A 13,489-nucleotide genomic window follows, 5' to 3' on the forward strand; every position below is an offset into this window, starting at 1 on the left:
GACTCTTCCGCACGCCAGCAGGCAGCAGCATAGATAATAAGAGATACAGAAGAACAATGTGACCAGAGATAAAATGTCTAAAAATAACAAAGAGCATGAGTACAGGAAAGATGCCGCACTTGCAAAATGCACAACACTAATAAACTCAATAGTAAAATTGGACAGTTGGGCCAAGTGGAGCGCTATATGCCCAGGTGTCCCAACTGATTTACCTCTTTAGCCAGCTCATCAGGGTTGTACCCAATCAACTTCAGAAACTTGCTTCTTGGATCTGGTTCAAGGTTAACCTGACAGGTGGACATTGCAAGACAACACACGAGCGCAAATGTTTGTCATTGTAAAAAAATAATACCATTTTTAGACCAAAATGAATACGTATTTAATTCTATGTTTTGCATCAAAATTAGTGAGTCAAAACAAAACCAGAACTACTCACAGCCAACAACAAAGCTTTTATCCATTGTTCATTGTAGTTCTGCTCTCCCTTATGTGCTGACACGCCAGCATCACAACTACCTCTTCTGGATTCTGCGGAATCCAAAGCTCTCAACACAATTGGAATATCCTGCAATAAGGCTGAACAACAACTTGCTCTGTCTGCTTTTGTCTCCCTTTGTCTCTGTCTCTCTGTCTGTCTGTCTCTGTCTCTCACTGTCTCTCACTGTCTCTCACTGTCTCTCACTGTCTCTCACTGTCTCTCTCTCCCTCTCAAGCTACACGGGAATATACGTGTTATTCAGGTAAACCCAGCCTAGTTAAACTCACAAAATTCAGGTTAAATTCACATCTCAACAGCTTTGTTCCTCTTTTACCCTGTTAGTGGAAATTCCTTCCCGAGACTGTTCAATTCCTCCCTACCCACCAGGGCTCCAAGCAGGTAGTGCACTGCCATCTCTTGTGCGCATGACAATCTCTTGTGCGCACAACCATCCTCATCCCCTACCCACAATATTTTTCTGACCCCATAACCTTACCGAACCCAACATAATCAAACCCTCTTATTTGCAGGTTACTATGTTTCCTCCCCTGCTTTCTCTCTCTCTCTTCCTTTACAAGTCATTACTTTCCTTGCTTATGGCAAATTGTTGTTCCACTGCCTCACTGTCAGGTTGATTCCTTTTTACCTCCACCAACGAGGATTGATGGAGGTTATGTTTTCCCCCTGACTGTTTGTCTGCCTGTGAACAGGATATCTCCAAAAGTTATGGACACAACTTGGTGGATGAGATGGGTATATGACAAGAACAAGCTGATCGAATTTTGGTTCAGGTCCGGATCCAGATCAGGCTATCAGTGGGATACAAAACGTGAACTGTTCAGCCTGGCGGAGGTATGCTCTCCATACAGAGTGCCATTGCAGTTATCACCTAGTGAGTCATTTTCCTGTGAGTCAATTTGTCGCGAGTCAAGCGAACTTAATCAAGTCAATATTTACTAGCAATTCCAACAATGCCAAAATCCTTATTCAGATAAAGTGCATACATAATACTTGCAGAAGGTAATATGTGCCCGAGAATAAAAGAACATTCAATAGCGCAAGCCTGTCACACAGGATTATAACTAGACTACGGATTTTTATGTTAAGAAAATAGGCCTTTTATGTTTTGAAAAGCGGATTTTTTTTTTATGTGAAAAAATCCCGAAATATTTTTTTCCCCCGTTTTATTCATTTTTTATTATTACCAAGTTTTTCAGAAATCAGTCAAAAAAAGAACAAAAAATGGTAAGCTTTTTCCTGCACAACATTAAGCACTCTGGGCTAGTAAACAGGTAAAAAATGACGTTCAGGTACCTTTATTGCAACCGCATTGTTTGATAAGTAGAGGACTAGAAGAAATTGACAAGACCCTTTTAGGAACGGTTAAAGTAGGTGTTTGAAATCATTATCTTGGTAATGTTCTCCTTGGTGAGGCGGTGTCGGCGGTCGGTGAGGATGTTTCTGTCGACGGAGAAGGACCTTTCCACGTCGACGCTGACGATGGGGCAGTACCTCAAGAGGGGGATGTCGGCAAGCTTGACTCCAGCCGGCACACCAACCTCAGATCCGTGCTGATCTCCATCCAGGATCAAAGCCACTGTCCTCAGCACACCAATGTCGGGATTGCACTGCAGCACCGCCTTGAACTTGGTGAGCAGGATCTCCTTACGGCAGGCTCGGATCTTTTCGAGCTCCTCCTTGGCCTGATCAAGGAGCCGGAAGGCCTTGGCCAGCTCCATGCCGGCCTCCTCCAGCTGCTTAAGGATCTTCGGGATGAACGACACGTGTGCATTTAAGAAGACCAAACTGAGCTTGATGTCCGCCTTTCCGAACAGGTCCTTGGCACTCCGGATTGCCATCGCGTCGTCATCGTTTGACGTCAATATTGACCTGCCGAATCGGTCGTCTCGTCGACGGACAGCCAGATGGGCTGCTGTCCGAGGTCGGCACGAATCCCCGCTAAGGCCTCGTCGTAGCACTTGTCGAGGTAGTGCTTTCGAATCCAGCTTTCATCGGGGATCTGGCGAGTGATGTGCTTCTCCTTTCCGAACAGGTCCTTGGCACTCCGGATTGCCATCGCGTCGTCATCGTTCAGCTGGTCCACAATGTCCTTGACGGCCTCGAAGTGCTCGGCGTAAAACACCGCGGCGTCGATCCACGTCCCCCACCGAGTCAGAATGGGCTCCGGGGGGAGAGAAAGATTGGGCTGCTGCTCCTTCCAAAGGACAACACGCGACGGGGCTTTGACGAACACCTTCGTCGTGGCAATCAGGTCGTTGACGTCCTTGAACATTTCTCGGACTGTCTCGCAGACACGGTGGAGCGCGTGGGCAACGCAAGTCACATGCAGCAAGTCCGGGAAGAGTTTCTTCAGGGCATGGCCGGCCTTGATCATATAGGTGGCGGCGTCGCTGACGAGGACCTTGAGGCACTCCGGCTTGAAATCAGGCCAAAGATAGCGCAGCGTGTCATTGACTGCGCGCACGATCTCCCCGGAGTTGGTCTTCTCCAGAAACATGCACTGGACGAGGTGGGGATGAAAGTACCCCTCCTTGGACAAGCGTCCCGCGATGATGTTGGCCACATATTGACCTGCCGAATCGGTCGTCTCGTCGACGGACAGCCAGATGGGCTGCTGTCCGAGGTCGGCACGAATCCCCGCTAAAGCCTCGTCTTAGCACTTGTCGAGGTAGTGCTTTCGAATCCAGCTTTCATCGGGGATCTGGCGAGTGATGTGCTTCTCCAGGAACGACCGGAGGGCAGGGTTTTCCAATTTCGACCATGGGATGCCAGCGGCCAGCATGGCCTGGCACAGCTCCTGAGCCACGACGTCGCACTTGTGCCTCTTTCCGCCACCAAAGTCCTCCATGGTGGCTTGCGTGACTGTCCTCTTCTTCTTCAAGGCCAAGTTGCTCTTGTGGCGGTCTCCTCGGACATGTTGGGCCAGCTCAGACTTCTGCTTCGCCCGGAAAGTCTTTTCACAAGCTCGACAGAAAGCCGTGTCACTCGACACGTACTTGAAGGTGGCCCCATCGCCGCCAGCGTTGAATTCCTTCAGCCACTTGTCACGAAGAGCAGCACTCATCTTGATAGGAGACTTGTTCACACTTTGTACACTCTCTCTGTAGTACACCGCCTCACTGCTGTACACGCTGGGGACGCAACGCACGCAAGTGGATGCAACGTTTTGTTTTTGAGATCGATCGATTAAAAATTTCGATCGGTTTAAAATTTCGAAAAATTCCCTACTTTTTTTTTAGCGTTGCCAGACATTTTCGACCACAAATGGCATTTTATTTTATTTTTCCCGAAAAAGGGCGAAATATTTTTTTTCTCCGAAAATAGCAAAATAATTTTTTTGTGCGCAGAAAAGCCGTTTTATGTGAAAAAATATTTTTTATTTTTTCACATAAAAATCCGATGTGCAATTATAACATCTATCTATAATTCCAGTGATCTCTGTGTGTTTGTTTGTACGTTTGTACGTTTGTACGTTTGTACGTTTGTTTGTCTGTGACCGCTGTTTCTCGACAACCACGGGTCCGATATACTTTAAACTTGCCAGGTATATTGCTGGGGACCCGAGGATGTGCCTTTTCAAGGTTTCATATTAATCGGACAATTACTTACCGAGCTATGTCCAAAAAACGATTCAACCAATCAGAGAGCAGCGAGCTATCGCGTGTGCCGAACGTGGCGGACACACTCTGCCTCGGATGGCACATTTGAGAGCGTATTCATTTATTTCACGTTTGCAAACTATGTTGGCGCTATGTTGGCGTTAAACTATGTTTTAAAACTAATAAAAACCATTTCATGTAAATAGAGGGGGGGGGGGATTGTCACTGTACTCGCACGAGCAGATGGCGGAAGTGCCTGACCGCCAAGTGAAGTCCGAGCAACTCGCGGTCGAAGGTACTGTAACGGCGTTCGGGCGGGCGAAGCTGCCGGCTAAAGAACGCCAGCGGTTGCCAAGCTCCGTTTTAAAACTAATTAAAACCCCGGGGGGATTGTCACTGTACTCGCAAGCCGTTCGCCGTTCGCTTTGGCGTTGCGAATGGACCAAAACATTTCATGGACGAAACCATTTCATGTAAAGCGTTCGCCGTTCGCTTTGGCGTTGCGAATGGACCAAAACATTTCATGGACCAAACCATTTCATGTAAATAGAGGGGGGGATATAATTTTAGATATAGATATAGTACGGGCATGCCCTAGTATGTATAATTTGAATCCCAGTAAGTCTATGAAGTACGTACTATTACAATGTGAGTATATCAACAAAGGATGTACCATTAAGAATGTGAACACGTCTATAGGTATGTGTATTAAGAATGTGAGTGCATCTACAAAGTACGTACTGTTAGAATGCGCATGCTGTATAGAAAGTACGGAACACGACTACGTACATCTATAAAATACATACAAACACAAACACCATATAAACCACCAAACATCACACATTTGTGTTGTTTTAGCTCAGTAATCTCACACACCTGCAGGAAGCTCCAGATTTCCTTTTCTAATGGGTCGACCGAAGCCTGAACCTTCGCATGGCAAAAGTCACGCAGGTGACCAGTGTGTTCGGCAGCTTGAAGTTCGGCTGATCGGCGCAGCAGAAGTGGCTCAGTCACAACCTGGCTCACAAACACATAGTGAGACTGTGCAAGTCCACCAGGCGTAGAGCCCTGTGCGGGATATCCAGCAGTAGATTGCTGATGCTGCTGTAGACTTGATTGATCACGACCAAATGTGACAAGACGTCCACCAAACTGTAGAAACAAGAAGGAACTGTGTTGTTTTCCATAAAACAAGTTTTCTGCACTCACTTCCTTGTATGTGTAATATATATATATATATATATATACACACACACTTCAACACACACACACACACACACACACACACACACACACACACACACACACACACACACACACACACACACACACACACACACACACACACACACACACACACACACACACACACACACACACACACACACACACACACACACACACACACACACACACACAATATATCTTAAATGTTTGTGTGCCATGCAACCAGAAGCTCACGGCAAATGAAGCCCCGACAGGACGTCTGATCCAACGAGGAGGCTTCTTCAATGGCAGAACAGCGACAGCTGGGACTTGTGGCTGGGGCAACTGCAGGGGAGGCAAAGGCTGGCCAGTACCGAAGGGATCAAGATTTCCAAAGGAAGAGGAGATCTGTCAAGGGAAAGAAAAAAAAAAACCATGGATGTGGAGATGGAGGGGGGAAGAAATATATATATACATATACATACATATATATACATATATATATATATATACATATATATATATATATACATATATATATATATATACATATATATATATATATATATATATATATATATATATATATATATATATATATATATATATATATATATACATATATATATATATATACACACACACACACACACACACACACACACACACACACACACACACACACACACACACACACACACACACACACACACACACACACACAGACTTGGCATTTAATATGGAATATTTTTTATGTGGGGGTGAACTTACTTTTCAAGATGACTTAGAACCAAAAGTTCATTGGAATTATGTTGAAATTATTCTGGATTTTGTTAATGTGACCTTTAAAAGAAACAAAAACCACATTTGACATTTCGAAGCAAATAAATAGATCCTTGAAAGTTATGTAAACTGATATCGAACTCAATTCACGGACAGTACTGTGTTAAACTTCTGTACGTTTTCCAGAAGTATCTCTTTATTTTGCACATTAGCCAAATTCTTTTTCAACAAAAACAAAAGCTAAATTATGACTGGGATTACGGACAGTAAAATTACAGTTCAGTACTTCGTGTAACCCCCACGAGCATTCAGGAGAGCACGTACACGTCGAGGCATGCTGTTCATGAGATTTGCCAAGGTTTGGACAGGAATCGCTTGCCATGCAGTGACAATAATCCTTTTTTGTTTGTTTTTGTTTTGTTGTTGTTGTTGTTGTGGTATACTGAATCGAGGCTCGTGAAAGAGCTAACATTTATTTCACAAACAAATCAACCAGACAAACAAAACACACAAAAAGAGGGAGCGGAAGACAAGATGGGGAGAGAAGGGGAAGCACACAACCACAACATTTGAGAGCAGGGAGAAGTGTGGGAGGGAGAGGACTTGGGGGCAGGAGGCGTGGGAGGGGGAGGGCGGGGGGGAGAGGTATAAAACACAAGGGGACCGAAATTAGCGGGGGTAGAAAAGATCAAGGTTTTGGATGGGGGAGGATAAGAGATGGTGGTGAACAGCTGTTTTAAAGACCTGGAGGGTGCAGTGGGATTGAAGAGAGTGAGGGAGTTTGTTCCAGAGGCGGGAGAAAAGAGGAATGAAGGAGTGAAGGTTTTTTTTTTTGTTTTTGTTTTTTGTATACAAGATCGAGGCTCGTGAAAGAGCGAACATTAATCACACAGAAAGACAAACAGACACATAAAACAAATAACATCGGGAGCGGTAGACAAGATGGGGAGAGAGGGGGAAGGACACAAACACAACATTTGAGAGCAGGGACCGAGAGACATGGAGACATCGAGAGATCTGTGGGAGGGAGAGGGCTTTGGGGGGAGGCATGTGAAGGGGGGGAGGCATGTGAAGGGGGGGGGGGGGTGGGAGAGGTATAAACATATGGACACTGCCAGGATTTCCAGGAAAGAAGTTGGAATTTCAAACAAGGTGGATCTGGGGTGAATTCGTGGGGGTAGAAAAGATCAAGGTTATGGATGGGGGAAGATAAGAGATGGTGGTGAACAGCTGTTTTAAAGACCTGGAGGGAGGAGAGGGATTGAAGGGAGTGTGGGAGTTTGTTCCACAGGCGGGAGAAAAGAGGAATTAAAGAGTGAAGGTGAGCAGAGAGCCGAGATTTCGGCAGTTTAACCATCAGAGGGTTGCTGGCAGATCTTGTGCGACCTGTAGGAATATTTGGGGGACAGAGCACAGAGAGAGCTGGGGGAGCAAGGCCGGAGAGGAGTCGGTAGAAGACAGAAAGGCCACCTACCTGCCTGCGGTGAGTGAGTGAAAGGCCCTCAGAGATAACTTCATCGCGGGAGATTCCAATGATTTTGAAAGCTTTGGATTCAACAGCGTGAAGCCGAGCCAGGTGTGAGGCAGGAGCACCAGCCCATAGGGGAGAACAGTATTCCATTGAGCTGCGGATGAAAGCCTTGTATGTGGTGAGGAAAGCAAATTTTCTGCTTTGCTTGGAATTTCAAACAAGGTGGATCTGGGGTGAATCAAGTTTTGATTGATTTTGATTGAATTGATTGATTGATTGATTGATTGATTGATTGAATCAAGTTTTGATTGAAGTAAACAGAGGGATCTGTTTTTGCACCTTTTTTGTGCAAAGCGGTGATGTTGGCTGATTTGCATGCAAATGCAAAGTTTTCTGCGAAGGTGAGCAGAAAGTCTTGATTTTGGCAGTTTAACCATAAGAGGGTTGCAGGCAGATCTTGTGCGACCTGTAGGAATATTTGGGGGACAGAGCCCAGAGAGGGCTGGGGGGGCAAGGCCAGAGAGGAGTCGGTAGAAGACGGAAAGACCACCAACCTGCCTGCGGTGAGTGAGTGAAAGGCCCTTGGAGTTAGCTTCATCGCGGGAGATTCCAATGATTCTGAACGCTTTGGTTTCAACAGCGTGAAGACGGGCTAGGTGTGAGGCAGGAGCACCAGACCAGAGGGGAGAGCAGTATTCCATAGAGCTGCGGATGAAAGCCTTGTATGTGGTGAGGAGCTCAGGTGTGCCAAGGAAGGACTTCGCACGACGGAGGATGCCCAGTCGGCGACTGGCTTTGGAGGCCAGATTTGAAATGTGGTTTTCCCAGGAAAGATCATGGCAAATAGTGAGACCCAAAAGCTTGAGTGACAGAACTTCTTGGAGAGGATTATTCAGAAAGTGGATGGGAGGGTTTTCCAGTCGGTCTTTTCGGAGAGACATCGTAAGAGTGTGAGATTTATCAGGATTGAAAGACAAGTTCCATTTGTTTGCCCAGTCTGTGATTTTGTCCAGGTCTGCAGAGAGTGAGGAGGCTGCAGACTGCCGAACTGAGGGATGAGGAATGGAGCGACAGAGCGTAGATTTGTCAGCAAAGAGATAGAGAGGATTTTCAAGAGAGTCAGAGAGATCATTGATGAAGACCAGAAAAAGCACAGGGCCCAGAACACTACCTTGTGGAACTCCAGCCTGAACAGGAAGAGGAGATGAGAGAAACCCATTCAGGGCCACACGTTGACTACGACCAGAGAGGAAGTCCGCCAGCCATGCGTGGAGATTTCCATGGATACCAAAGGAGGAGAGTTTGGTGAGCAGAGCAGGGTGCCAGACCGTATCGAAGGCACATGAAATGTCAAGGGAGACAGCTCTAATTTCCTGTTTGGCGTTGAGGACCTCCATCCATTGTTGAGAAAGCAGAAGCAGCATGTCCAGAGTAGAGTGACCAGGTCTGAAACCAAATTGATGATCAGAGATCAAGCCATTGGAGAAGAGGAAAGATTTCATATCTGAAGCAATGATGGATTCCATGACTTTGCTGATAATTGGGAGAAGGCTGATTGGTCTGTAGTTGCTGGGATCTGTTTTTGCACCTTTTTTGTGCAAAGCGGTGATGTTGGCTGATTTCCAAGCAGATGGCAGATGACCTTGAGCAAAAGAGAGGGTGAAGAGAACAGAAAGAGGGAGTGAAAGAGCAGAAGAACATGATTTTAGGACCCGTGGGCTAATGCCGTCAGGACCAGTTGCAGAATCAGAGTCGAGGGTTGACAGTGATGTGATGTGATGCCGTCTGCTGCAATTCACGCACAGAGGTCGGCTGCTGGTCCAAGTGTTCGATTTGACGTGTTAATTCTGCCCACAAGTTCTCCATCGGATTCATATCCGGGGACATGGCAGGCCACTCCATATGCTCGACACCACGGTCAGCAAGAAAGTGTTGGATCATGCGAGCACGATGAGGCCGTGTATTGTCATCTTGGAAGACAAAGTTTCCTCGAAAGGCTGCACGAGCAAATGGAAGCAAAGTTTCTTCCAGAATGGCCCTGTACTTGAACTGGTTCAGGTTTCCATTCAGAACAACCAGGTCACCACTCCATGTGTCATGGAGTGGCGTAAAGCCACCACTCCATGACAAACAGCATTGTCGAGTTGACGGACCATCTCCAGAGGACGCGGCAATAACTTTTGGAGACGTGCAGCAGTTGTTTTCCACAAATACAGAACGCAACAACCTTTGTATACCCGACTGTGAAGCCAATCGTCAAATGCACCTGTCCGTACATTTTGCCACGCCACCTGTGATATAATCCTGTTGTTGACTTCTTGCTGCGACAGACAATCGGTGACATGGTTCTTTTAACAAATAAATCACCAAAGTGTAAAATAAACTCACCAGATTGATATACCGAGTTCAGAAAGTAAACCCAAGTCAAGGAAAAAAAAAAATTCCATATTAAATGCCAAGTCTGTGTAAACACACATATATATATATATATAAACACACATATATATACATATACATATATATATATATATATATATATATATATATATAGATAGATATATATATATAGATATATATATATATATATACATACATACATACATATATATATATATATATATACATACATACTTTTATAATCTTTTATATATATATATAAAAAAAAGACCGTTTGGGTTATCTCCTGGGACAATAGGTTCTGGTGCTGAGTGTTCTGTCTAAACGGGAGCTCAGGCATGAGTTTGGAGTTTGTAGCTTAAAATATGTGGCCGTACATAGAACACATACAAACAGAGGGGGAGAGAGAGAGAGATTTTTGCCTTTTGTAGGTATAGATAAAACAAACCACACATGCCATATGACAAACTGGAGTTGAGTACTCATGTAAGACCTCACCATGTCCACCTGGCTTTGGGACTGAGCACTGAGACTTCCACCCATGACGGAGTATATACTAAGGCGGCCATCAAAAGAAGCAGCAGAAATCAGAGCTGGGTTACGTGGACACCATTGGATATCAAAACACCATTGGGTTGATGTGGGAAGCTCGTACACTACCTGTGAGACAAGGGAGTTAAATGGGAGTTTAAAAAAGAAAGTTCAAGGTGAGTGAGGAAATTTTTTATGAAAAATAAATTTCACCTCTTCCATGAGCTTCAAACTGTGTGAAGAAAAAAATATAAACATACTAAGTCTATGCTGAAATGGGAAAGCAATACGACACAAATCAACAATAAAAAAGTGACTTATTTTTGTGACATAGGTCATAGGTCATAGACATAGGTCACCCTTTGACATAGGTCTATTACTTAACGCAATAACGGCAATTAGGATCTACAGTGCTGAACATTGAGAAAAAGGTTTGAATATCAACATCATTTCCTTGATACTGCATGTGTACCAATCCTATCAAATGGCATTATTAACACAGAATAAATTTTACACTATCGATCAATCGCCATAAATCGCCATAAACAAATAAATTTGTTCATCACTCTTCTCAACCAGTCACTTTCATCCTTCCTCAACACATGACCAAACAATCTCAAACTGTTTCTCTTCACAGCATCCATCACAGGCTCTATTCCCATCATCTTTCGCAATTCATCATTTGTCTTCCTCTCTCTCAACGATACTCCACACATCCACTGAACCATTCGAATTTCCACCCTTTCCAGCCTTCGTTGCTGCTCTACGTTCATTACCCATGTCTCGCTCCCATAAATCATAACACTTCTCACACATGCAGCATACATCTTTCCCTTCGCTTCAACGACACTCCCCTTCTCGTCAGCACGCCACTCAGTTCCCGAAACTTCTTCCATGCACATCTCACTCGAGCAACCGTTGCCGAGTCTGATCCACCTTCTCCATTCAGCATGTCTCCAAGGCAACAAAATGTTTTCCCACCTTCCAGCTTCACGCAGTCTCCAAGATCCAACTCAACATTTCCTCCATCTGCAGCTCCCTCTGTGCACACCTTACACTTGAATGTAGCTACCACACAGGTTAATGACCCTCTCAGACCACTACATTTTTGATGAACCCACTCAGCGCAAATTGTACATCGAATGGAATTCACTCCGACACCCTTCCTGCACACAGCACATGGCCACTTCCCAGTTCTTTCCACCTCACCACATGCTTTACCACTTGCCATCACCTTCGTTTTTCTGATATTAACCTTCAGACCTTTTGTCTCTCTACATTCCTTCCACTTGTTCATCTTCTCCTTCAGTCCATCCATACTTTTCACAATCAACACCAGATCATCTGCATACAACAACTCCCACGGTAAGGTAAACCCTCCTTTACGTTCCGAGCCAGCACCTCCATCACAGCTACAAATAGTAGCGGACTTAGTACCGATCCCTGATGAACTCCCACCTTCACCTCAAACTCACCACTGTTCCCGTCCTTCGTCCTTACAGCTGTGCGCACTCTTTTGTACATTGCCATCACTACTCTGATCAACCATTCCTCCACTCCTAACTTCCTCGATGCCCATGTCACGACTTCACGTGGAACCCGATCGAATGCTTTCTCCAGATCAACAAACCCAAGAAACAACTTCTTCCTCTTCTGCATGTACTTCTCCTGCAACTGCTTCACAATAAAAAGCACGTCTGTCGTTCCTCTTCCTGGCATAAACCCAAACTGCATTTCGTCAATCTTCACTTTTTTCCTTATCCTCCTCTCCAACACCCTTTGCAATACCTTCATTCCATGCTCCAATAACTTTATCGCTTGATACGAGCCACAGTCCAGAGGGTCACCTTTCCCCTTGCATGGAGGGACGAGGGTACTCAGTTCCCAATCCACTGGAATGCGGCCTTCTTTCACCACCAGATTGCAGATCTCTGTCATTCTCTTCACACCCCAATTTCCCGCTGCCTTCAACATATCTCCCACAACTCCCGTCGGCCCTCCCGCTTTTCTACTCTTCATTGCTTTTATCGCTTCCTCAACTTCCTTCTCGGTTATCTTCTCTGCCGGTCCTAAAACTGGGTTACTCTCTACTTACAACGGTACCCGCCCTCCGGGCGGGGCTCCAATTGGGAAGCCCAAATGAAAAGGCAAAATATCAGAAATTGAAGGTTTTTTATTTTAAACGATTCATATAAACATCCGTTGAATCATATCACACGCAAGTCATCAAAATCTAAACAGTATCTTTAGAATTTCAATAAAAGCCACATCACTGCTCATATCGGTAAATATTATTCCATCGTGTTTCAAATCGTGATTGATACACTATGATCGTGATGATCGTGATCGTGAACGATAACAGTGTTCACAATCGCTATGTCGTACGTACTCCCGATACGTGTACCAAATTCCCGATACGTGTTACTGCAGCAAATCAACAGTTAAAAGGATTTTGAGCCGATAGCTGTTACGGCCTTGGCAAGATCGATGGAGACAGCGATCTGTTAGCGTATTCACCGCCCAAATAGCTATGTGGAATTCTCTCATGTAGAGATTAAACGTTGCGGCTGTTACGGCCTTGGCAAGATCGATAGAGACAGTGTTTATTATACTTTTAATGAAGGACACTGTCTCAAGCCCCAGTCCCCATCACGGATAGGGCTCAGCGGTTTACCCGAGCCTGATGGCGAAGGGCAAGGTACACGCTGGCCCGTCCAGTGTAGCGCGCGTGCGGCCCCGGACATCGAAGGGAATTAAACGTTCATTAAAGGATTACGAAACGAAAAACATTACGAAATTACGTTCACACCGTCACGTCAAACACTACCGTGAACACATACATCGTCACAATGAGAACATCGTCACAATGGACGTTATGCGAACGTGAATGTTATGCGGGAGTCCAAACCTGAGAATACTGGCGACCAAAGCTGAAATTGGGAAAACTAAATAGCCTATTTCACTCCTGGAGATCCCAGGATTACCCACACAAAATATCGTTTC

General features: G+C 45.1%; 1 protein-coding gene across 1 annotated transcript in view; it reads right to left on the reverse strand.

Annotated features, from left to right (window-relative positions):
• Window positions 1–13,489, reverse strand: part of LOC137415474 (SEC31 homolog A, COPII component) — a 62,497-nt gene that overhangs the window by 31,843 nt on the left and 17,165 nt on the right. Inside the window, 4 exon segments of the mRNA XM_068101066.2 lie at window positions 213–287; window positions 4,975–5,250; window positions 5,560–5,712; window positions 10,454–10,615. Of these exon segments, the coding sequence (XP_067957167.2) occupies window positions 213–287; window positions 4,975–5,250; window positions 5,560–5,712; window positions 10,454–10,615 (666 nt within the window).

This window comes from Myxine glutinosa, chromosome 4 (genome assembly GCF_964187855.1).
Source record: "Myxine glutinosa chromosome 4, kmMyxGlut1.1, whole genome shotgun sequence".
In the NCBI taxonomy this organism is placed as follows: Eukaryota; Metazoa; Chordata; class Myxini; order Myxiniformes; family Myxinidae; genus Myxine; species Myxine glutinosa.